This window comes from Sceloporus occidentalis, unplaced genomic scaffold (genome assembly GCF_023333645.1).
Source record: "Sceloporus occidentalis isolate IW3139 unplaced genomic scaffold, rSceOcc1.0.p SCAF_442, whole genome shotgun sequence".
NCBI lineage: Eukaryota > Metazoa > Chordata > Lepidosauria > Squamata > Phrynosomatidae > Sceloporus > Sceloporus occidentalis.
This window is the reverse complement of record NW_028317422.1, coordinates 114777-141728: the sequence shown is the minus strand read 5'-3', so window position 1 is coordinate 141728 and position 26952 is coordinate 114777. Positions and strand designations below refer to the sequence as shown.

General features: G+C 39.8%; 1 protein-coding gene across 3 annotated transcripts; it reads right to left on the bottom strand.

Moving 5' to 3' along the window:
• Positions 1–3704: 3704 nt before the first annotated feature.
• On the bottom strand, positions 3705–24142 carry LOC149271945 (E3 ubiquitin-protein ligase MIB2-like). 3 transcript variants are annotated; one of them, XM_089506964.1, is made up of 18 exons: positions 23896–24142; positions 22966–23137; positions 21364–21470; positions 20582–20776; positions 20319–20461; positions 19970–20077; positions 18670–18774; positions 17742–17904; positions 16667–16800; positions 15981–16129; positions 15216–15372; positions 14421–14575; positions 7629–7755; positions 7265–7489; positions 6624–6802; positions 4812–4996; positions 4406–4471; positions 3705–3946 (listed from the first exon to the last, which is right to left on the bottom strand). In XM_089506964.1, exons 1-18 carry the CDS (start codon positions 24140–24142, stop codon positions 3705–3707), a joined length of 2859 nt encoding a protein of 952 aa, XP_089363090.1. The 3 variants fall into 3 exon arrangements, with proteins under 3 accessions (XP_089363090.1, XP_089363091.1, XP_089363092.1); XM_089506965.1 differs by having other exon boundaries at positions 19970–20065; XM_089506966.1 differs by lacking the exon at positions 20582–20776.
• Positions 24143–26952: the final 2810 nt, after the last annotated feature.

The window sequence follows — 26952 nt, the reverse complement described above, 5'->3', positions numbered from 1 at the left end:
CAAAGGTACGAGTCCCACCACCCATAGCGTAGATTCCTGCCTTGACGGTTACAAAACACGTTCCAACTTTAACATATGTTACTTAAAGGTGCAGGCGTGCCATTTTGTTTCAGAACGGTGAAAAACACAATTGGTCTTTCGGCAGAACCAGCCATTTTTCGGGGCATTAGTGGAAATGGTAAACTTCTCCTGAGGCTGGAACACACAGGTGTTGAGTGCATTCAGGTGCTCCGAATTTAGGCGTTGGGTTCTAGATGCCCTGTAGAGGTGGAGAGCTGGCCAGGTACGGTACCACCTGGTATGGAAGCTACAGCTAGAAGCTACTGGTTGACGTTAACATTGATTGAGTTGAGGGTTGGGAAAATTCTGTGTATTAAAGTTGCTTTGGATTTTTCGTTTGGACTATCTTATGGGTGGGATCCGGTTAGTAAACTTATAGAAATTGTACTTCTGCAGTAGCAAAAAAAATGTTTGAGGCACTCCCGAGAGTGGGCTTACCATAGAGCAGGCTACTGAATTTTCCTAATTCATAGACTTGGGAAAATTGTCATTATTTTTTGAAGACTCTTTTCCTAAGATTTGTGTTAATTAACCTTAAGTATTTCAGGTGATACCTTATTGTCCTGGACCATGAAGGCCACAGTGGTCCACGGTGTCATCTTCTGGGTTCCCATCTATGACAATGGCACCAGTTCTTAAGAAGACAAAGTAAGTATGTCTACGTTACTGTGTTGCTGTTAAATAACTCTGAACAGTATATGTTAAAGCTTAGCCATAGAGGGTTAAAGAACTGAAAAGGGATCAGCTATAGTTTCTCCAGAAATTTCTACATCAGATAACAGACACAACATTCTTATAATAACTGCGGACGGAACAAGGAAGTGATGTGGGAAGCCTTAGTTTTTCTTCTGGCAAAAATCTATACCAAATGTGCTTCCAGCTCTTTATAAAACGCTGTCATGTGATAGGTAAGAAAGGCCTTTTCACCTCTGTCGTTCTGTTGAGTCTCCAGATCCCATCTGGAAAGAAATCGTCCACAATGTCCAGTTTGGACACTGTTGTCACAAGACACAAGGAGAAGCCTCTGATAGGGTAAACTGACTTGTTGCCATTGCAACACGAGCAGGCTCTTCACGTCTATGTAGTTTGGGAAAATAAATTGACAAATTTGCCTAAGTTTCTTATCTAATAAATTAAAGGATACTCAGCATTTTCTCGACACAGTCCTTTAACTTTATATTGTAAACATTTTTTACAGAACATTTAGGCTGTTTCTCTCCAACGGCACATTTTTTTATCTTAAGGAAAGTCTGGTTTACCATGGATAATGCATTTATAACAACCTCACTGATTTAATTATAAATTCTGAAGGTCCTGCTCAGCACTTTTCTGGGAGAAGCTTACTAGGTCTGGCCCTTCATAATGCATATTTATTCTATAGTTAAAATGTTAAAACTCTCATCTTTTAGTGATTAAAGCCCGGGGGCTTTAAAAACACAGTGGGTAGGGATGTAGTATTTTTTTTATTAAATGGTCATGTTATTTTAGGAGCACTTACCTTTTTTGATATTCGAGAAATAGTTTAGTAGCTAAAGCCGTTTCTGTGCTTCATGCTCCTTTTGTCAAAGAGAGACGGAGGTCTGGGGATTCCTGGAGACGATAAGATATTACACAATACAATTATATTTAAGGTCAGGGATTCATTTAGATGAATAAAACAAAACCTCCAGCCCTCTAGGAGCCGGGTGGCAGCCGCAGTAAAGGTTCCTGCTAAAACTGGCGTGGGTAGAAGAAAATAGGCATTGCTCTTAATATACACCGGCTTGAAACACCAGCCATATCTTTTTTTCTTTCTTCGTTATGAAACTTCTAAAGAAACTTAGTTATGAAACTTCATCTGGATACATAATAGGCCAGAATAGAAAACACGTGTAAAACATCTGCGTGCAGCATAAACAAACATGCCCATCCACGGAACCATAATAAAGCAATTCAGTGATGTGTGAGGTCCGCACCATGAGCGTATTCCACAGCTGTAAAAAGAATGACCTTTTTATTAAAAATGATTCCAAGTATTAAGAAGTCATAATACGAGCGCGTCCGCAGAGCAAACTAAGTGACAGGTGTCATCCATAGCGGGATGTACGTAAACCAGAGGTGGCCACGAGGTAATAAACCCACTTTGTTGGAACCACGTCTGTAATCCTTGGGCAGTATTCAATAGAATGTACAACCAGTGTTTGTGACATAAAGCCAGCACACAAATACGTGTCGGGTACCATGCCGACATCCACCAGGGGACTAGCCGCCGGGACCTGCACCCCCCCATCATCCTCCGCAGGGCAGGGGGCCAGGAAAATGGAACTTTAGCAGGTGGAGAGATATGTCAACGGTCAACAGAAGTCATGTGTTGTCCACTACGAGCGATCAATAGGATGACTTGGATGAATTCAAATGCTTTTAACCCCAAAATGCACTATTAATGAAGAAAATAAGGATGAGTGAAGGTGCCTCATAAATCATCAGCTCCACTCACAGATCTGCTTGATATTTGCGTATTTTAAACAGCGCAAAAATACAGAATGATGGAAAAGAGTATCATACAAGCTCAACAAAGCAGTAGACGTAAGTACTTGCGATACACTTTCATATTTTACTGCTGTGTTTGACTTCACCAAGGAGTTTCAATATTGCTACAAAGACAATAACATCTAGTAAGTGTGTCCATTATTTCCGGAGTACAGAAAGGTAACAAGTAAATGTTTCAATGTAATAATAAATATGACATGGCTCAGTATCAATTCAGTATAATATGAACAAGCCTTCCTTTATTTCAGCATTATACAGATTTTGCACATTTTACCAAGTCAAATGAGCTAAGTCGCAAGGCTCTCGTTAAAAAAAAAAAAACCCAATAAAAATAAAAACAAGGAGAGAAGGCTCTTTAAATTGTTATCCCTTAGAAACAGACCCCCCCCATGAACGGTTTGAGTCTCTTCTGGCAGAATTATGATACGTGACTATGTAACCATACCCAACATGTATGACGTGTGCCATTTTGGTGGTGGTATCTGCTGTTTGTGCCTCCATCCGATACGTTAAGAATGCAGAAGTATCCCCCCCCCATGTCAATTTTTATTTCAAAGACACGCTATGGCGGATTAGCTTAATAACTAAAGACATTTTCACTAGTGTGAAACTAGTGAACCTCTCAGAAGTGAAAACTAGTCATGTTCTGCGCCAAAAGCGGATGGCTGGCCTCGCGTATTGCTTCGTAATATCTCAAACGATTCATTTACTGTAAAGCAATGGTTGTAAATTATTTATGGAAAAAAACGTGAAATAAACAAACGAGAACCCATGTACAGCTGAACAATGGCAGGGCCGAGCAGCTGTATTTAATGATGGGATGATGAGAACAAGTTTGTCTTTGCGTCTGGAAAATTTCTTCAGGAAGACTGCAATACAGATTAGCCCTTCCAGTACTGATCTATATATATATATATATAGAGAGATATATTAGTTTGTCTTTAGAGTATCAAACACACACAGCAGACACACTTCCCCTTAAGCAAAGTTAGGGCAACCTCCTTTCTGGACATCTCGTCTTAAAAACGTTCACGCTGTCATGCACGGCATGTCGTATTGTGTCTTCAGGATCTAAGGTGATGCGGCAGAAGCACCAATGGCTTCCCTGTCATTCGTTAGACAAATAGCTGTATCCTATCTTTGATCCCCTGCCTGCAGATGGGGCAGGTGCTCAGGGATATGCTGCAGTCCGCGCAGGACCCGTGTCCGCACTGAAACACTAGGTTGATGTAGCTGTCGATGCAGACTGGACAGGTCATGCGCTCCTCCATTTGCCGGTATCGGTTTTGGAGCTCTTCCATGATCTTGCGTTGGTCTGATGTGTCTAAACTAGGAAAGGAATCGACCTCTGTGCTATCTAGAAATGAACGTAATGAAAACAAAACATTAATATTACACACATAGGTATAAGGCCAAAGTTCAGTCAATCACTGGCTTTTAATAAGTATTTGGATTAGGCCTAAGGGTTGTTTGGTATTTGACCCATAGGAAGATCAACACAGGCTAGCAACGTCAGGGCCCCCCCGATATTTGTATGTTTAAAGCCAAGATAATTCGGGTCAGCAAAAGGTGATTTAATGAGAAATCTTAAAACTGCACAGCTTTAGATTATGTACGTTATAAATGAATAATAATATCAATGGTAATACCACGGGAGAAAAAATTCAATACCCTGTAAGTGCGATGAATGCTAAATACAGCTACATATAAAACACAATTTATCAAGCCAAAATGGGCGAGTCGGGGCGAGCGGCACTAGGGGCATTTCACCCAGTGCCAACGTGTTGCTTGAATCACAGCCATGTTGTGAGCTCACCTTGCCTAACTTTTTTGGTTATGGATACTTGACACTTAATGCATTTCTTCATTCTCCGGGAGCATTCTGGGTAGAGAGCACAAGATGAGATACATAATACAAAGTAATTAAAGACACAATAAAGTGCGTACCAGTAACAAACACACTTTATTTTATTTCACATTTATATATTTTAATTTTACTTTTCTCCCCCAGAGAAAGGCTAATGTTCTAAAAATGTAAGAAGTGACCTCAACCTATTTTTCTATTGTCTCTTGGATTATAAACTCATCTGAGCAGAGCACTTGTTATATTCTGTTTCATTAAGTTAATATTCATGTTCTGCTATGGATTATGATGGCGCTATATAGATTAATTGGGGATGTGAAAAGAAAAGCTCTGGTTTCACTGGCTGGAACCACCTTACCTTCACATACTATGCTGTGTTGGCAAGGGAAGAAGTTAATGAGTACGGCCATTTCTGAGCAAACCAAACACTCTGAAGGGCTGGCGGCACACGGCAGGCTGAGGTTGGTCACCGTGTTTGGAGTAGTGTGAACCCTGCGCAGGCTGCAGGTGATGGTGGATGAGCCAGACTCAGTCATATGTTCTCTGAAACAAAGACGACAGTTATAATACCAATAATAATAATAATAATAACGCCAGTAACAGGATACCCTGCTGTCTGCAGATCCAACTGGGTCTGACCAGTTTATCATAATCCTGGTACCCAGCGGCCGTTACCATTGACTCCGTTATATGTCTGCTGTTCCATTAGTTGTCTATTACACAGGTAATACAAGTGTCAGCAAACACCAACAGGTATCATAGAATAATGTGAAATTCCTTTTTAATTAATATGTTTGTGAATGTGAGGCCTGGGTGGCAGGACGTGGCAGGAAGTGGAATGCTGGATGGTTGTTCGATGGAACAGGAAGTAGTTTATACAGAATGTGAGTACAAACACATGTTTGCACCTTTAAGAATTAGTTTCTTTCTAAACACTTAGTCATCTTTTCTGTAAAAGGAAACAATTCCTTTCCTTTTTTTATGAAAGCTGGGATTCTGAGACAGACTTCTTTAAAATGGCTGGTTATTGTCTTTTGTGATGGAATTAACTTGTGAGTCATTCCTGGATTTTGTCCTTGTTTTGCCTGAACTTTGCTTGCCCCTTGTTGTGGACGGGGGAGGGGGGCGTCCACAGCTTAAACCACGACAGCCTAGCTGTTATTGGACTGGGCTATTCCTAGCGGAACCAGAACCTTGTTCATGGCTATGGGTCAACGTGAGAGCAGAGAATCACGCTGACAGCACAATGAAATTATTTCCGAAATAACCTTATAAAGGTGGATGTTTCAAAAATAATATATATATATATATATATATATATATATATATATATATATATATATATATATATATATATATATAACCCTTGCAATGCTGGCACATTTCCAAAATAAATTAAATCCAGGTAATAATTAATGTATTACATCATTTTTATCCCCACTATAAACCATTATTTAAATGAATTACATTCTACTACTCACATATCTATGTAGAACAGTTGCAAGGTATATATGATGATAGTTTGCAATGTTTTCAAATATATTTGTTAAGGCTGCACTGGCTTTCAGGCTCAGGGTTGCGTCAAGGAGATCTGGACACATTATTTCAACTAGTTTACCTTAATTGAACCTAATTGATCTGAATGGGCGGCCCAGAGGTTTGCATTGATCTACTCAGACAAGCAGTTGATTAAAAATAACATTCATTGTAAGGAAATTGTGATTTGCCAAATATGCACACAAGGTTGAATGATTAGTGCATGTTACCTGACCGTGCCCTGTGAGCTGAATCACTGACTAGTGAGCAACCATTTAGCGTTCATTCTGTCATTTCCTCATAAGAATCAAAACAGGTAAACCACGGCATACATACAGTTATTGATTATTTGATGAATTTACTTACTTTCTTCGGTATCTGGCTGTAACTGTATGTCCACTCCTTACAACTACTTAGACTGTTAGCTCTATGGGGCAGGACCTCCTGTCCTTAATGTACCCCCCCCCCGTAATTTACTGTGAACTTTAAAGTGCGCAGTACATGTTAGTGCTTAATAAATAAATCATATATATATGTATGATTCCATACTGTGCTGTGTTATTTACTCTTCTAGTTTTCTGTAATGTCTATTCAATTAACATATTGGCAACTACTAAATGATGCAAGATGATACCTGTATTTTTGGGAGAAGGCTTTCACAAGATGTGCTATCCTCCCATCTTTTATCAGATCCATCGGGGACTTTCCACGGTGATTGGCATAGTTGATATCAGCTCCTGATTGTGCCAGAAAGCAAGCCATTGCGGTACCGGCATTCATCTCCACGTTCCCCAACAAACCAGACGCCTGCAGCTACAGAACGAACATACCAGAGTATAATCAAAATATAAGGAACTATAATACTTGAATATATAGCGGTTTTATTAAATCAAAAAAGGGCAATCAATAAATACTCCAGAATGGAAATAAAAGCCTGTCAGGCTGGTAATAACAATTTGGGTTCAAATATATTAAAAGGAAGCAATATAACATATTGTATTCCTTTTTATATAATGAATAATATCCCTATAAAAATACATGCATTCATTTACATTTGATGACAATTACCAAACTTAAGTAATGGTGCACACACAGGAGCAACCATCTCACCTTCCCGTTCTCAGGTTTTCCTCCCCATTATATTATTTCTCTCGCATTTTCTAAACTGTTGATTATGTTGCAGTTTAATTGTTCTAGACCCATGCAGGCGACAGCTCCCCTCTCGACAGAGTGGGAACGTTTAACGTTGACCATCCTTATGTCCTCTTCCATTACCTTAGCGAGCAGAGCTGAGCCATCCCCGTCTTGCTCGGGCTCGATAGATTCCAGATGCTGACGCGTTAAGACGACGTGCATTGGCGTGTCTCCGTCCTCATCCTCTGCATTCACGTCGGCGTCTTCGGTCAGGAGGAGATGCACTAAGCTGACGTGGCCCTGGGTCACAGCCAGATGGAGGGGAGATTGATTTCTGTTGTTCCTGAGATTGACGTCACAGCGACCCTACGCCGAGGAAAAACACAGCGAACCCTTAGCTGATATCATGCAGACAGATGCAGATCCAGAAGCACATTCGTCTGAATCGAAATTCTGCTTAATAACTTAATGCGACTGCGTTTTAATACACGTAATAATGTATCACCTCTTTGATTAAGATGTCCACCACTTCTCTGTGGTTGTTGAGAGCAGCCAGATGGAGTGCCGTGAATCCATCCTCCTTTTTGGAGTCGACCAGCTGACGTGCGCGTTCCAGAATCTTTTTTACAGCCCTTGAAGAGAAGATCATCACGCAGCAATGCAATTACAAGATATTACATGGATACAAAACCAATCATCAGGCTCTATGAGATGAGACGTCACCACATCGGCTAAGCTATGCATTAAAAAGGGGAAACCTCTGCAAGCCAACCCTACGTAATGCAATAATTTAATCCTTTAACACGACTCGACTACAACCCACGGTTTAGTGAATAAATCCCACTGGAATGCCACAAAGTGGGAACGGCTGCCAGTGAAAGAATCACGTTGTCACTCCTGAATATGTGTTATCAAAGTTAATACGGGGTCCTGTTAGGGACATTAGGGCACACAAATATAACATATGATTTAAATAATAATAAAAATAATGATATGCTGCAAGTCTCACTGATACAGAATTCATATTTGTGAAGACAAAACAGACAAAAAAATATTACAGGTTTCTATGATGATTGCTCAATATTTTGCACCAGACCTGCTTCCGTTTAAACTTGATAATTATAGAGCTAAAAGGAATTAAAACGTAGAAGGGAGACAACCTGGATATGCCTTATAAAACTGAAACGTAAAGGAAAAAATAAAGGAAAAACTAATCACGAAATTTATTTGTGAGCAAAGGCAGCTGCTGCGCATGGCCAGTGATGAGGCTTTTAAAGCACGCGGTGGAAAATGTGATGACAAGGAACTGGATTTTTACAATGAAGCTATTTATTTGTCTGCATGTCTGAGCCGTCTCCAGCATATCTCTGGCGTCTACATCAACCATGACTTCAGAAGAAGGGGCATAGAACCCGGAACATTTCTTATAAGTGTCTCTTTAATACAGAAATATGCAATTAGGAATCACGATAAAAGTTACAAGAAATAAGTTGTAGGGAGCGCTGGATCCGGGCTTTCCCCACTGATAGATCATATGCCTGATGTAGGAGGATTCCCCAAATTGTCCCTAAGCTCTTTAAAACGGTTCCCCTTAATCATATAAGCTGGCCTGATGTTTATTTAAAACGTATCTGTCATCTCTATACGTGGCCTCGACAAAATTGCTACCAAATGCTTACATTTTGAGAGGCCTATTTGTTAAAGGAAACCCATCGCATCAGGTGATGTAATATACAATGAGCTGTTAAAGTAACATTTTCTGTTGTGCATTTAATGCATCTACGGTTAAGCTGTCAGTGTACATGTCTTGGGTGGGATAAGCCTTCATGGGAATATTACCTGTAATATAATAAAACATTGTTTCTATCCCCTCGTAAGGATTGGAGTAATAGAGTTGAGGAAGTGAAGGTTGTTGAAAAGTTGATACACTCCACCTCCTACCTAATGCAAGTAACCTGGATTTCTTGGCTAGAATGCATTGGCTTTAGGGCTATTAATTGGCTACTAAGATGACTATGTCCTACTCTGCTTTCCCTAGTCTTGCCATCTTTCTTAGTTCCGTTCATCTGCTCCCCCATGCAGATTTTGTACCAGTTTTCTAATGGAAATGCGCAGATTGCATAACTACCCACAAGCTATAGTGACAATAATTTTATGATGCAATGGGGTGGGCTTGGTTCTCTTTCTTATGGATACCTGGATATATTACCTATTTTGTTCCTTTCTTTGTTTCTGTTTTTATTTCCTGTAATCACTTATCTTGAAAACAAATACAGCTTTAATTTACAACAAAAATAGGGAAATACTGTAATTTCCTTAGTATTCTGTTTACCTTATTGGAGGATTATAGATTTTGATGTGTTTGTTGTACTGAAGTACTGATTCCCCATATAAATTCTCTCTTTAGAACTACACAGACAGATCTACATTTTTGTGTGTCCGCATGAATGTGTATGTATAAGTGTGTGTGTGAGCAAGGATGTATATGTGTAGGTTTGTATGAGCATGTATGTGTAGTGTGTGCAAGGATGAATGTTTATGTGAAAGTCTTTGTAAGCATGAATGCATATGTGTAAATGTGTGTGAGAATGGATGTATATGTATATGTGTAAGTGTGTGTATGTGTAAGCATGGATGTATCTTTGGAACTGTGTGTGAGCATGGATGTGTATCTAAGTGTGTATGAGCATGGATGTGTATGTGTGTGCGCATGAATGTGTATGAGCATGGATGTGTATGTGTGCATGAATGCTTATGTGTAAGTATGTGCATAAGCATGGCTGTGCAAGTGTTTGTGAGAATTAATGTGTATGTGTAAACGTGTGAACATGAATGTGTATGTGCAGGTGTGTATGAGCATGAATGTGCATGTTTGTGTGTAAGAATGAATGTGTATGTGTAAGTGAGTGAGCATGGATAAGTATGTGTAAGTGTTAGCATGGATGTCTACGTGTAAGTGTGCGTGAGCATGGAAGTGTATGTGTAAGTGTGTGAGAGGGAGTATGTGTAAGTGCATGTTAGTTATTGGGGGGGGGGCAAATATACGATTCGCCCCAGGTGCCAAATGCTCTACGCAAAAATGCCTCATTCTGAAGCCAGAAGGTAGGAAGAGACAAATCATCAGCACTCTAGTAATGAATCCGATTTATTCACAGAATCCACATCATTTCCTGTGTTACTCACAATAAACAATAAAATAGGATTTACCGCAACACTTCTCATTATAAGCCATTTATTTGATAAATCCAAATGGGGATCTCCAGACTCTTCTCCCAAACCACTATTTAAACTAACGGCTGTGGTTAAGTTACTTACTTTTGGGGTTTTTTTTGCTGTCCATGCAAATCCCAGGACACAACATTGCGTAGTAAGACACAGTACTCATATGTACGATGGGATTAGTGTAACTGTTTACATTACCAATGTCAGGGTTAAAATTTACACTGTTTACATCATAAACCACATTCCAGGCAGCTTCTAAGAACTCACTTCTATTCTGAATCTGGCCAAGGCCAACAATTATAAAGATCCAGCTGTCACCAAGGCCGTAGCGAGGTTTACTCCATACATGGTGCACGGTGGATAAATTATATCATCAAAACTCACCATTCACTCAATAAACCCCAGCATGTTTCTGGGCTACTGGTTACAAGCACTGTGCAACATGATTGCCCTACACAAATTAATCAATTAATTAATAATACAATAAGGTTTTCACTGTTAAAGTCAGAAATCCAGCGCAGACGGTGCTAATGTTGTAAATGACTAGCACGGCTCAGGATCTGATGACGGTCCCGTAAGCATTGTGTATTGCTTGCACAGCGTTTAACCAGAACAGGCAGAGGAGCTTGTTTTTCATACCAACAACTTCACTCCACTGAGTTGCTTATCTAGCTGTCAAAGGGTTAATATTCCCAACCAGTAATCATAGACTATAACTCAAGAGACTTCTCTCCGGTGATGTTGTGTGTTGCCACCACTTGCTTACCCAAAGGCTGGGTCCCTATGATCAGGGCTAAGCATGCGGTGAGTTTCTGGTTACTATATATAGCTGCGTGTTCCTTTGTGGCGTATAAATTACACGTTTTAGTGCACGAGATGTTATTTCGTTTTTTTACTGCAAGCATATAAAAATGTGTCTCGGATACTGAAAATCATTTCAAGTGACTTCTCTATTTTATCTCCACCGAGGACCAGGAGAGCAGATACTGACAAAGCGCGGCTGTATATAAAAAGGGACTGCACCGTATGGTCTCCATGGATACCTGATCAATCATAGACGTCCAACACACGCATCTTACTATACATTGCAAGTATTTTTAATGCAGACCTGTCACTCTTTCCTATTGCCAACATCACATAACACATAATTATGTAATAAATATACCATGAAGAGTGTTTCGTAGCGTCCTGTTTTCAGGATTTGCATGATTATTCCTCCCCAGTAAATTATTTTACGGTTAAGTTGCTGATTGTTATTGAATAGTTCAGACAGCCTTTGAAAGGTTAGGAGACGGGAGAGAACTTCAGGACAGGAAAATGATTTGAAAGAGCTGTCTCTGGCACACTGTAACCCGGATCTCACATTCTGTAAGGTTTACATGTATCTAGTGTGTGTGTATATATGTATATAACATAATGTTTTACATGTTTTCAGAAAGTATATATGTTTTGATTCTATGGCTTATCGACTTTTAACCCCTTCGAGACAAAGGCTGATTTTACTTTTTGTACCCTTTGTGACAATGGCCTTTTTAACATTTCTGCGCTGCTTGTGTTTAGCTGTAATTTTCTTCTTTCCCGTTTACTGAACCCACACACATTAGATATTGTTTTTTTCAGGACAAGAAGGGCTTTCTTTAGATGACATTGTTTTGATTGTATCATATTATTTACTATTAAAAAAATTATAAAATATGGTGAAAAATTTAGAAAAAAATGACTGTTTCTAACTTTTAGTTGAAAAATCTTTTACTCATCTATAAAAGGTAATGAAAAAACCTGCTAAATAGATTCTACTATTTGTCCTGAGTTTAGAAATACCCAATGTTTTTATGTTTTTTTGCTTTTTTCTACCCATTATGGGGCAATAAGTACAGGTAGCGTTTTGCTATTTCAAAGCCATTTTTTCCAAATCTGGTAATTCTTCCCCCCATGTGCCATTTCGGGTATCTTTGAACCCGGCCAATGCAATTTACCCCATCAAGTCATATATTTTTGAAAACTAGACAGCCCAGGGTATTCCAAATGCTAGTATTTTAACTCTTTCCATGCACCATATCTACCACCAGTCTTTGTCAAACTTTATGGTAGTCATTTTTTTGCATTTGTTTTGTCATACACATTTTACTTCAGGTATGAATTAAAATGTTCTAGTTTATGTCACTATCACAAAACACCTCAATATGTGTTCAGCAACATCTCCTGAGCGCAGCGATACCCCACATGAATGATTTTGCCTGGCTGTTTGGGGGCAAAAGGGCCACATTTGGGGCATGCGCATTTTTCAATGTTGAACTTTGGCATTTGGGGATCCACTGCCCATGCCCTATTTGGTACATCTTTGAGCCGAGCCATTTCACTGTACCCAATAAACCCATATATTTTTGAAAACTAGACACCCCAGGGTATTTCAAATGCTAGTATTTTAACTCTTTCCATGCACCATATCTACCACCAGTCTTTGTCAAACTTTGTGGTAGTCATTTTTTTGCATTTGGTTTTCCACACACATTTTAATTCAGGTATGAATTAAAATGTTCTCGTATATGTCACTATCACAAAACACCCCAATATGTGTTCAGCAACATCTCCTGAGTACAGCGATACCTCACATGAATGATTTTGCCTGGCTGTTTTGGGGCAAAAGGGACACATTTGGGGCATGCGCTTTTTTCAATGTTGAACTTTGGCATTTGGGATCCACTGCCCATGCCCTATTTGGTACATCTTTGAGCCGGGCCATTTCAGTGTGCCCAACAAAACCATATATTTTTCAAAACTAGACACCACAGGGTATTTTAAATGCTGGTATTTTAACTCTTTGCATGCACATATTTTACCACCAGCATTTTTTCAAAGTTTGCAGTAATATTTTTGTGTGTGTATTTTTCCCACACACACCTACTTTATGTATGAATTTACAGCTCCTGGTATATGCCGCTGTCACACGACACCCCATAATGTGTTCAGCAACATCTCCTGAGTACAGTGATACCCCACATGCATGAATTTGTCATTTTTTGGGGGAACTAAAAGGCCACATTTGGTACGTGTGCATTTTTCTAATTGGAAATTAGATGTGTGGCCATCCTTCCCGCCGTGTTAATTGGGACGTTGTTGAACCTGGCCAATTCAATTTACCCCATCAAATCATACATTTTTTAAAAGTAGACACCCCACGGGCATTTAATATGCCAGTATTTTAACTCTTTCCATGCGAGAATTGTTTTAAGCTAATATGCTAATTTTAGGACTTGCTCACAAAAATATATTTTTTATATATATATATATTTTTTTTTTATTATTTTTTTTTAAAAAAAATTTAACATTTTTTTTCAACTTGGAGGTTCCCCTGATAGTGACATCAGTGGGAAATGATTTTTACATTTTACTGTTTTTTACTATTTTTTTCTAATTATTATTAATTTTATTTTATTTTTTAATTTATTTTTACTAATCACACTGTGATTAGAAAGCTGGGCTCCATCGACTTGCATGGTGAATGCAGTACCTGTATTCAACCTGCAAGTGGAGCCAAAGTTCTCTAGATGGTCTGGACCATCTAGCGAACTTTTAAAATTTGTGGTTCCTGTTACAGGACGGCGGCCATCTTCCTTGATGGCGAAGATTGCCGGCAGCTGCGGCTGTGACCGCTCTCCGGAGCGGTCACAGCCCATCAAAAGGTTAGTGTTTGGTGTCGCTGGATGCCTCCTGATCGAGGCATTCCAGCGACACCATTTAAGTTTAGGAGGCGATCGTCGATCGCCTCCTAAACGCTTTTAAAACGGGCGTCCGCCGCCATACAAAGTATGGCGGATGTTGACGCCCCGTGGAGGGGCCAGAGATGGCCCCTTCGTGCCGATCGCAGCGTTGCTGAATGCCTCGAGGTCGAGGCATTCAGCAACGCTTTTTGGGTGCAGAAAGCGATAGTAGATCGCTTTCTGCACCCGTTTAAAGACGTGCCGGTCCTGGCACGTCAATTGTCGTAAAGCACATGCTTTTCCGTGCCGTGCCAGGACCGGCAATTGTCATTAAGGGGTTAAAGAAGATTTCGTTCTCATGCTGGCTGACTTACAGGACGTTGCCCTTTAACGCCGCGTGGTGCAGGAGGTTGAATCCCTGGTTATTCTGAACAGTAAAATCTATGTTGGGTACTTCCGTGAGGATCTCGATTATGCTTCTGAAATCGGCTGTGATGGCGCAGTGAAGAGCGGTGTCACCACGAGAGTCCTACAAAGACAGAACTCTCTTTAAAAGTCAATCCTAACATCAGTTTAGCGTGAATTCACTGTTACTGAAATGCATACTGGGTTTTCAGAAGGTGAAACATGGTGGAGACATCACTGATGCTTCAATGTGACAAATCACCATAACTTACAAATACAAACACCAACAACAGATACAGAACATATAAACTGATAATTCAGCTTATCTAGTCTGCTATAAAAAACTCAAACCTTATATTTAGGATACTGATATGCCCATCGCATGCCTGTTAAAATGCCCTCACTGTATTCATTCTGGGCGGTCATTGAGACCCGCTTAAGTTTCAGGCCTTAGCATGGCAGTTGGGTGGAAGACATTTTAGTTTTCACAAGATCCTGATTATGCTTTTTTGGGGCTGATGATGAGAGCAAAATTATGCATTTCAAGTCACTGGTCATGGAGGTGGTTGCCCATAAAAATAACCCATGTGGGCTTTTATACAAGTATGATGTGTAACAATAATCGAAAGCCAGCTACTACCCAAAATAACCATTCTAAATATATTGGAAACCCCCCAGATACGTATCAGAATATCTAACTTTCTAAAGTAAAAATCAGATCCTTCCCGTCACCGCCGCTTACCGTTCCTCCCTTCGCTTCTCACCTGGATGTTGATGCTAGAGTTGGGAACGCACAGGGCTTGCACCACCTCTGTGAACCCTTTGTTGACGGCTATGTAAAGAGCGGTGAACTTGGTGTTATTAAGAAGCTCCGCGTCGGCTCCTTTTCCCAGCAGCACCCTGACTACAGCAGCCTGGTTTCTGGGGGAAAAAAAAGGTGGAAAATGGTAACGTACACATTACAATGTTTCTATTCAATGAGGCGGTATTTATATATATTATTTTTTATATGGAAAGAAAACGTTTTGCGTATTGCCTTCATAATAATTATGTAAAGTTTTATGATGATTGCTACTTCTGCAGAGTGTGTTATAAATTATATTGTTAGCTAAGCAGCAGAGACAATAACTTTTTATGTGGATTATTTGATATGCGTTGAAGAGGCAAGTGTGATGGGGGAGCATTGAATCTCGGCTTATAACCCTTGATGCCATCTCTTCTTGCACTGGGTATACATAGATCACCAAATAAATCGCTATATAGTTTGCCATTTCAGAAAATAAAGCCAGATCCGGTATCTGCCCGGGTAGGGACATAGGGGCAGAATGCTGACAGGGGGTCCATGAAATAAGGGTTACTGAAAATTCGAACAGGACAAACTGGTGAAACAGTTTAGCAGTTCTGATGAACGTCAACTGGAGAACTTTGGGTCGTCGTCATCATTATTATAGAAAAGGGTCTTAGTATAAGGCTCATGTTGCTTTGACATAACAAGGAACCGGGTTTCATTAACCACCAACAGTTCTCACCCATAAGCGGCGTAATGCAGAGCAGAGTCCCCTTCGTCATCCTTAAGGTCAATGTTTGCATTGGCTTGGAGTAAGATCTTCACCACCTCTATGAATCCCAGGTGGGACGCCAACTGTAAAGCAGTCCTGCCCTGATTTCTAACATCCACCTACCATGGAAAATATAAAACAGCCACGACATTCAGACAACTTGTTTGATTGGACACATCAATTACAAGCAGAACTTTTGAGTCAGACATAACCCTTCTGCTCACCTCTGGCATGCTTCATTATTTGTCATTTGAAGCTTTGCAAATTAGCATGTGAGCGGCACTAGGTTCTGCCGAATACCAGCTGCACGGAGTCACGGCCAATAATGACGTAGACATTTCGTTAAGTTTTTCTTAACTTTTGATACTAGTAAATGCATTATAATTCAGGATTGAACTCAAAAGCTTAAGTTTTATGTAATGAGACTGACTCTGTGATGCTAAGCAGCTGTGGTTCTGGTTAGGATAACTTCACGGGGAGGAAATATATTGGACGCAAGCCAAGGTTTAGATAACCACTCTCTGAAAAGTCCGGCAAAAAACGTCTAAAGACGATACTGGTCCATCAACCGTTCCCCCCCAGTGAACAGATTATGAAGATGGCCCTTCGAAAAGTAAGGTGAGGGTCTTCCATATCATGAATTTGGAATGACTTACCTTGTCGGGGTGTTTCTGAATAATCTCTCTCACTTTGGCCGCATTGCCATGGGCCGCTTCAATAACCAACGAGCTAGGGCTTTCACAATCCGACTTCTGTGCAAGTAGCTTCTCTAAAATGGAAACCAGAGCACCTGCCAATGCAAATAGCATATTCATTTACGACTCTTCCCGCTTCACCCTGAGCCCTAAATTTAAAGGCAGACATTTAACCAACAGAGCTCATAGCGGCATCAAAAATAGTCGGGAAAGCTGGCCCAGAGCCACAGTAGGACGATGTACATTGAGATGAATTGTATTGAAGAAAGCGCATGATACGTGGGCCACACAACACAATTTTCTTTTTTTAATTGCTCTAAAGATGGTTTTATTACTATGCGTAAAGAGCAAATTTCCTTGTACAGTCTGCCGAAAAACAGCAGTAACTATTTCAGATAAAACTTGTTCCTTTATAGGTTTTTTCAAATCTTATGAAATTACTTTTCATAGACAACATATATATATATATATATATATATATATACACACACATGGCCATTAACCAAATAGGTCTAGAAAAATAAATGCTATCGCTGCCTTGCGTGTGACAATCATGTATAAAGAAGCCAAGGTATGGGTGTGATTAATGAAATAAAAGGGGGGTTCTTTACATTAGGATTGCATTAATGAAAATAGTTTACGCAATCATTCTCAAAATACTTCTAGCAATTTTGCTCTAACAAATCACAGTACATGTTGTAACATTTGATCTATAAAAGAAATACATAGGAGGAAACTCTTTCATCTTGCGGTCACCTAGGGGGCAGTTTACAAAGATAGGCACCTAAAACTGAAGACGAGCTGATCACAAACGGGTCTGGTATTGACAAAGTCAATTTAACATTGTATATTTGTGCTGAACAATGGAAATGCTCCTGAGCTCCCAGAACTGATATGTACAAGTTACTGGCTCAGTACAGCTTAACGTTGCAGATTTCAGGAGTAATTCAGCCAAGTTTAAAAGTCACGTTCAGCAGATTTTTGACTTGAGTCCAATCTAATGAATGGGCCCTTTGTTAAGTTTTATTACGCTCACTTTTGGGTTCCTTGGCATTTTCAGTGGTCATGAGGTTTGCATCTTCTTCCTGCTGATAAGCTGTGAGGCAGGCAGGGTTAAACGTCCAGGACTGGCCTCCAACAGACACCCTCATGTCTCCATCTCCGAATACTTTGATCACTTTGCCAATCTGTCCCAGCGCCTGACGCGATAAAAAAACAAAAAAAAAAAAAAAAAAGAGATAACGTGAAGTCGCATGTAATAAATGTAGGTCACACTCAACAGAGAAACCTGTCCAAAGATCACATGAAGAATCAATCCACAGAGCTCACCAAACACGCAAGTCATATGCACACGGATCTCTTCCCCCAATATTGCAAACCAGGACACCTGGCACACAGCCTTCTGGGACCACCATTACCAAGGGGCTTCCACAATCCAGCAGTACACAGTCCAGAGACTTGTATGATACCTCCATACCCTGCTTCCTTGGTCATAGCTTTTATGCAAATTATAAATTATCATTCTGGATCAATTGATCTTGTAAAGGTTTCTAGCTAACGGGTCCACCTATGACCTGGAGTTACACTTCTTACCATATACCACTTAAAGCATTCACAAAATCTGTCCTCTTTTGATGTGTTCTAGTAAAGCAGACTGGTAATTTTGCTATTAATATCAGATCTCAGCAACATACATGAAAACACCTGACGGCGGACTACATTTTTTTTTTTTTTTTTTTTAACATAAACAAAATTCTCACTTTTTTAAAGAAAAAGACAAAACGATACAATTATGCTTAGATAGTTCTAGTTTCCTGGTATTGTACAAAAGTAAAAGATCAAATCATTATATAAAGAAGCATAAAAAAGAAAGTCGGAATTAGTGAGTCCCGAAATATTGATTTGGCGTGGTTGCGTTAAAAAAACGTCTTTTAGTGTTGGGGCTCGTAACCGCAATCACTCACAGGGGCCATATCATCTGTCCATTCCCCATGATCAACCTGGAGCTTCTTGACTGTATCCATGCAATCCATCACACGCACAACATCACCAACCCAAATGCTGTTGTGCTAAAAGGGAAAGAAAAATAGAATGCTATGTTTTTTGGTGTTCAGTGCAACAAAATAATAATAATAAAAAAAAAAAAATCACAATTCATCCTAGAAAGCTTGTTTCTGAAATTATGATAATTTTAAGGCAGGGAAGAAGCAGTAGACATGATATGGATCACATTACTCAGGTATGGATACATTTATTTAGAAGCCAGATGGACTATTTTAGTTGGCAGCCTGATACTTTTAGTACGGAAAACAGATGCCAGTAGGTATGACAAAAAGATAGATGACTGATGTAAAATGCTAGCAGCGATGGATAACTCAAAGCTTTTGATGTGTCCATTTCTGACATTCGTTTATGATCTAGGCTTGCGGAGGGTAACGTGCCGCTCTCGTTCATCTGAAGCACACACGATTCAGAACCTGCTGGAGGTCGGGGAACACAGACCAAGGTCAAACACACTCATGGATAAGTCAAGAAAGCACCTTTTAAAAAAAAAAAAAAAAAAAATAATCTCGGAACTTTCACATTTGTTACTTTGCCAGAAATCCAGAAATATATTTCAAATATACAGAGGCATATTGAAACCTTTTGTAATGGTCAAAATGAGATACACCACTGGTGGGCACATATTTGTACATTGTACTTGCCATCAGAATGGACTGTAGAATACCTTGAAATAAATGTATAGAGATAATGACTTAAAAAACACTTTTTAATGTGTGTATTGTATGGACTGTATAACTATGTCTTCTGGTTCATTATATGAAAAATATAGCCAGTCGGCTGATCTCATTCTGTCTTCTACATGCTTACATATAAAAAAAAAAAGGAAAACTGTTGAATAACAGACGATATGAAAATACAGTTTAAATACAAATAGTAGGGGAGGTAAATCATATGGCCCCTGCGCCCAGGGAGCAAGAGCGCCAGTCTGAGTACATAGCGGAGGAACAGGACCGGTTTGGGAAATCACAGATATCCCTCTAATTGGCCCAAAATTAAGGTCTGTTCCTTAAGACCTCTGCTTCGGTGCTAACAGGAGGTGGTCGGAACAGATGGATCAATGCTATAGACACCACTAGCAATTTGGGCTCTGGGGGAATCCTGCACACACGTGGCAGTAACCCTAGAAATATCATGAAGCATGATATATCGCGAAATATCTGCCGTCACACATGGCCTTATGGGGACGTTTATTCATTTTACCTTTGTTAAAGCTCCTGGATGAAAAGTCCAACGGGTTTCACTGTTGTACTGAACTCGTACATCACCGCGTTCTGTGATCCTGTGCACTGTTCCTGTCTGACCTATAAACTGCGGAGAAAACATACTTAGGTAAATCCGAAAAGGTGCTAAGACATGCCTTTATAATTCATCTCAACACAAACATTTAGTCCTACTAATTAAAAGGAAAACCAAGAACACTAGTAAAAAGAATAATCTCAAATTACCATTGAAGTTGAATTTATATTGTAACTTTGGTATTTAATTGGGACAGCACTGCAGAATGTAATTAAATGCAATGTAATGGTATTCATTTAAGTTCAGGCATTACCTCTGCCATTTTGGGGTTCCATCCCCCGTGCCCTTCTTGCATCTCCCGTAAAATTTCAACATCCAGAAGGCATTTGACTTTGTCCCCATGCTGGAAGGGATGACGTTCTGAGCTCTCCTTCCTTTGGATTTCAGCTGGTTTACCTAAAGACAAGTGGAATGGCCCTGAATGGATGGAGGAATATAATTCTATGTGGTCACTTTAAAGCTGTTGGATTGCATCGTGTATCATTGGACTAGTGACCCCGCTGAACCCCGGCATACCGAGTTTGGGTAAGTGGTCTCTGTAATAATGGCCTCCAGAAGCCTCCGTGATAGATTTCAGATCTACTTTGCCCTTGTGCCCAACTCTGTATACGTTTGTGGTCCCATCTGCCCACGTCACACTAGCCACACTTCGGCCTGTCTCAACGTCCCATCCGCGAATATCAACAACTCGACCTAATTTGCCTTCACCACCTATAAACAAAGAAAGAACATAGGATGAACATGCTAGTCCTACAACAGATTTCAGTAACAAACAATACATCATTCTTAACTGAAAGGTAACAACGATTATGGAATGTCATAGGAGAAAACAGACAAAGTGAACTTCCACATTCTACGCGGTGTTATGCCCTCCATAACTGCAGTGTATTTAGGGATAGTAGTTCCCTTTATATAAATATATACCTTTATGTCACAAGCATGATTTGGGTCTGTCACGTGTTTGGGACCCCTTTATAAATAACATAATAGACATATAGCTGGCGTTACAAGTTGTTTGGGAAGAACACAAAAAACGGCAGACAAATCTGGCTTGGCTCTTGGGCTTGTGTTTTTCCGCTCGACATGTCTGCTGTCTCCGCATGGAAGATTATTCTCGTTATTTGCAAAACCAAAAACTTGCTACAGCCATGCCACCAAAGAAAATACATATGGAGGTCTGCATAGACCACTTATCAAAAAATATATTTTCTGTTTTACGTCTTTCTTTACGGCAGGCCATGTTGTACAATTTCATCTATGGCAAAGACAGGCTACTTGGTATTCTGGCTAGTGCTCACCATCCTGATTGCCCCATTCCCAGTCTGGGCCACGTACCACCTTCGCTCCTTGGAAAATCCCTTTGAGCATAGCACGTTGTAGCCCCTGACGAGGGCCCAGTATGACCCTGTAAATAGAAAAGAAAAAGCTGTGATAATCGTGTATTTCACATTTACAGAATACAGACATAAAAGTGATTCAGATTAATAATTAATAAACTTTTCCACGTCAAGGGCTGGGCACAAAAGATTTGAATACCAACTGAAAAGTAAGCAAACAGAGAGGGGCTTTCAAATCATTTCGAATTAAGTCGAACTAGTCGTGAGTATGACATCAAGGAAGGGATGGGCGTCCATCAATAAGATCAGATGAGTTCTGTGGCCATTATGTCTCTATGAACGTTCCATTACATTGAGACACAATCATAACCCTAAATCACACCACGCTCCATACACTAGCCAATAGGCCACAGGACTATAATGCTCGGTAAACAAGCGGGTTCTGTATTACCCCTTCGATGTTTTATATTTCTTAATACCAAGACAGCATTATTCGAGGGAACATACTCATCAATGTGAAAATGCAGCCGTCCCCACAACAATAACATAAGATTTAATAATTACACATTAACCACCCGGCCCCAATGGCACTCATTAATCAGCCATCCGTAAATCAATTCCCATTCTCCTACACCGTACTCGGCTCCATGGTCTGAAAATAAAACGCAGCTCTTATGGTATGTAATGCATGTATGTACTGCACCATCATAGGGGGACTCAACATTGTAGTAGTTTTATGAAAGCCGAGGACCTGCCTGCAGGCGCCCCCTGCTGGCTTCATAAATAAATAGCAGTAGTAACAGATAAAATAGGTGTAGAAATGTTCTGTGAGGTTTGATTTAAAAAAATATATATATATATTACATTTGAGTCAAAGGATGCCATTATCTGGACCTAGTTTTGTTTTAGTTTAATATTAAAACACAACTACGGTTAAAACCACAATTGGTTTAGGAATTTGAAATCAGAATCCCATGGAGCCTATAGGATAGAAGTGCTTCATGGGACAGATAAGGAAACATCGAGTGGCTTTGCTGCTCATTGCATTACATTCCAATTAACTAAGAACACCACATATATTTTTTGTAAACCACAACAATTAGTATAATAATTATTATTATTTAATAAAGAATTTAAATGTTTCTTTTGATATAAGGCAAGACTGGTTGTTTTACAATTATTATTATATACATTTTTGGGGTTTATTGTATATTATGAAGGTCCATACCCAGTGGGCTGCTGCTGAAGGAAGCACTTGGCTGACCCTGTATAGTGTATATATAAATTAAGTAAGTCTCCTTACACATTGAATTATACATCATACTGGACTAGCTCAGAACTCGTTGCTTTGATAAAGAAAAGTGAAATAAGGGACTTCAAACCACAACTTTCATGTAAACTCACCTGCCAGTTCTACTTTTAGTAAGTAAGCCCTTATGTTATATGGAACTGAAGACTCCCCCTCTTGGTGGAATCTGTAACTGCCACGCCACATTTCCTTAGAGAGTTTGAGGCTCATAAAGGAGTGTGGCATTATTCACTGTATGAAGTATATGTACTTACGGTCGGGAGTGGGCAGTCTCATATCTTTCAAAGGCATGGGCCAAGTCATGTTTGTTGTTCATGTAACATTGGGTGCACAGGTCATAGTCAAAACAGACTTTGCACTTCCAACGCATTCCGCGGATTCCATGCTTCTTGCAACAGTCACAGATGATGTTAGGATGGCGAACACCTAAGAAACAAAACACCGTTCGGTAATGTTATTGTGCTTCAATAGAAACACATGTGAGGATCAAATAAATATTACTTTCATGGTCATGAAAAAGTCTGCTGGGGTTGTAGGCGAGTTGCAGTAGATGACACTATGCCAATAGAGCCAACTCTCCCAGTCTTCCAGGACAACCCCAGTCCTTGGTGATCGATGCTCCACACTGGATAGTTAATGTGCTGAGATTAAATAAGCCCTCTCACACAGTTTAGTGAATAAACCCCAAAATCCCATAAGATTTCAACATTTAAGAATAAATACAAAATATACAGTTCAACAGCATGCTTTATCTTCTCCTTATTCATTTCTTATTAATGAAATATTAACGGCTGAATGAAACATGAGAAATACTTCAATGGTTTTAAAGCAGGGAGCTCTCTGTGTGCTTCATGGAGAATACTACTTGCATCTTTAAATGTATAAAAAGGGAACACCAAAAAGTTTATGATACCTTATAGCGGACAATGTTAAGAGCATAATGCGTAGATGTAGATTGTCAGTAAAACATTAGATGGGTCTCTGTGGTTACGCGACTCTACATCTTAATCTATCAATGGCGTCAAATAACTGGTATCAAAAACATCCTTCTATGGGTCCAAAACAGCAATATTGGTTTTTGTGTTCAAAAAATAAAAACAATTGACCCACTATACTACTTTAAGATGAGGCTATTTCCAAATGTATGCAAATGTTTTTTTGTGTGTTCATTTATGTGAACATACCTATTTGAGCATTATCATACAGCAGGAGGTCATAGGCGCCCTGAAAACCCGCCCGATAGTTAGTCCTGGTGCCATGATCCCATTGGACGACTACGGTTTTGTCGGGCGTCGTGGGGCTGCCCTGTCTGCCGATCTCCACGACCGTTCCCACGCTGCCTTCGCCGTTGTCCTGGTTGGCCCATTTCCAATCCACTCCCCTCACCACACGCATTCCCACCTGCATGTTAGCAGAGGGGTCACAGTCCATTTCAATCTAGCAACGTGGCTGATGGAGACATCGTGTCAAAGACTTCCTGCCATGGAAGGCCAGGCTTAACGTGGAATACAATAACGCTTTCTTAGATCTAAAATAAGAAAAAAACCTTAATAAATCGTAAGCCATTCAATGATCACAAATAGTTGCGTGAAAGTAAAGCCCGGTGCTTGTATTAGGGTTTATAATAAGCTCACTGTCCCAGTGGCGTTATTACAATAATATTATGCACGATAATATATTTGAGGACCCACTTGATTTGACAGATACGATTAAGTCCTCTTCTATTCACCTTCGACTGACTCACACCATGTTCATTTCATTAACCACTAATAATTCCCAGGTTTGAAATCAAGATGATAACTCCGCACTTGGCTAATTAAGCACACAGATAATAAAAGTGCATGTGCCGTGATTTGTCTCAGGTGAATTTTTGCTTTATTGCCTAAAAAGAGAAAAAAGCTGCTCCCTTTTTTGGTGAAAATGAAGAGGAAAGATAACATTACTTTTCTTTTTATTTGGAAGCCATTACTGTGTGGCACCCAAGTGTGAAATACTACACCATGTTGCCACATACTGGAGAAAGTTCTAGGGAACTTGGCAGAATTAAGGAGGTTTCTTGGAGCAAAATGAGATAAAAGCAGGTTTTTCTCAATGCCAACCGACATTGTCCTTTCAATTATGGCAGGGGAAAAATGTTGTATTAAATGATATGTTCCACCATGTTACTGAATAAAGAAACACTTTGAAGCGCTGGAACCTCCATGATCATAGAAGGACCATAGAAAAGTCATCTAACAATCCGCAACAGAATTTTGAACCACATAAAATAAATAAAACGCAAATATTAATATTCTGTTGCGGTCAGTCTACTAATTAGAATACGCTTCCCTAATTAAATAATTCTATTTCCTTTTATACCAGCAAGTAACACCAGATTATTAAAAGTAATCCCATTGCCATGGCGACGGCTGAACGAGAAGAAAAAAATACAAATGTGATGTTAAAATATTAATCTAACCTACTTTCCCCCCCTCAAACATCACAGTGAGTATGGCCAAACTAGTAAAGTCCTGCTTATCTAAAGAAGTCCTTTAGGTGATTAAAACTGAGGCATTCCATTCTTTACTGTAAAACAGGTAGATATGGATTTAACATGATTACCCGTATTTAGTTGATTAGGCTACACAAAGCTTACATGCAGCTGTCAAACACATTGTTTTCTCAATAATAAGTGATAATAGTAACTGTGGTGGGAGTTCGTCTTTAAACTTGTTGCCGGATCCAGGGAGCACAGCTGCAATGTCTTAAAAAACAAAGACGGATATCCTAAGTGCCTTTAAATTCCTTCATTCAGACTGTGGTTGAGAAAATAAGAGGTTTGAGTAAACTGGTCTACTTGGCTTCCCCTAGTGAGATACTGGATCAGAGACCAACGTACGGATTATAGCCAGAGGTCGCTTATATTGACAACCGGCCACTTTACAAAAGCAAATCCATGACAGGAGAGTAAATAACAAGAAAAGGAAAATATGATGGGTTCTCAAGATACAAGTACAACAACAGGCTGCAGTATGTGGGATGTATAGACTTATGGAAGGGAACCAATTGGTCCGTTATACATCCCCCATACTGCAGGGCAGCCCTTTATCTGGGCTGGTCAGCAAAATTTAAAATTATAGGTGTCATGGAAAACATGGCCGATGTGGTCACCCTAGACTAGGTCCTTCAGCAATTTGATATAATGGCCACCCAAATCAGCATATGAATAGAATGAAGGCTTCCTAGCTATAATAACCCCCCCCCCCAAAGAAGTTTGCTTGTTCCGTTGTTTTTTTCTGCTTACTAGAAATGCTAATGTCCCCCTCAAACAAGCCCAGGGACCAGCAGACGTTGTTTATTGCTCTCCAGGGATCCACTTCTTTTAATGATTCACAGAAGTGATTAAAAAAAAACGTCTACAATTATGCTAAATAATTTATTTTCACCTCGCAAGCAGAACGGCTCCATCTTTTGCTTGAATGTAAAAAAATAATTAGCACGCTCTTAAGCCCCAAGCTACTAATTAATATTTACGTGCTCCAAATGTGTTGTTTGGTGTATAAAATGGGTGAAAAGGTCTGCATTACAACAGATGTCGGCTTTATTGCTTTGTATGTTTCTTACACTGTTCAATTATCAGGAATTATTCTATCAAGGAGGAAGTCGTGGGTGGAATTGAAGTCCAAAGTAACATTTGAGGAGCAACACTCCATCTTCAGGTTTGCCAGTTCCTCATTCGATGTCTCTTTCACGGCTTTGACATAGTATTTTATTATTATATAGAGGCATATGTAAAGCATGAGCAGAGGGACACGGTAATATAATGCTACCCACAAAATGAACAGGAGAGAGATAAGCAGATGGGCCTTTTCTCTCTCATTCTCTATGCACAGCTCAGATTAAGTTGTTAGAAATGACAAGGCGATCCGTTTAAAGAGTGAGAATCAGCTTTCTTCTCATCTATGGAACTGACTGTGAAAATAGAGTCGTCGCAGGGTATTCACTAAAAAGGACAATGGGTCCATCCCAGTACGTTTTTCGTTGCGGCCTGAGCCCCGCTGGAAGTCAATGAGACTAACTCATGGAACTGATGGTCAGCCAATTCACACCAGCAAACAGGCGGTGGGGAGAGATGATCCAGTAACAGACAACTTGGCTCTCGAGATCCCATTTTTGAATGTTCAATCTCTTAACTCAAAGGGTAGGGAACACAGATATGACAGCAGATAAGGGCAGTGGCATATTCTGGCCTAGGCCGACTA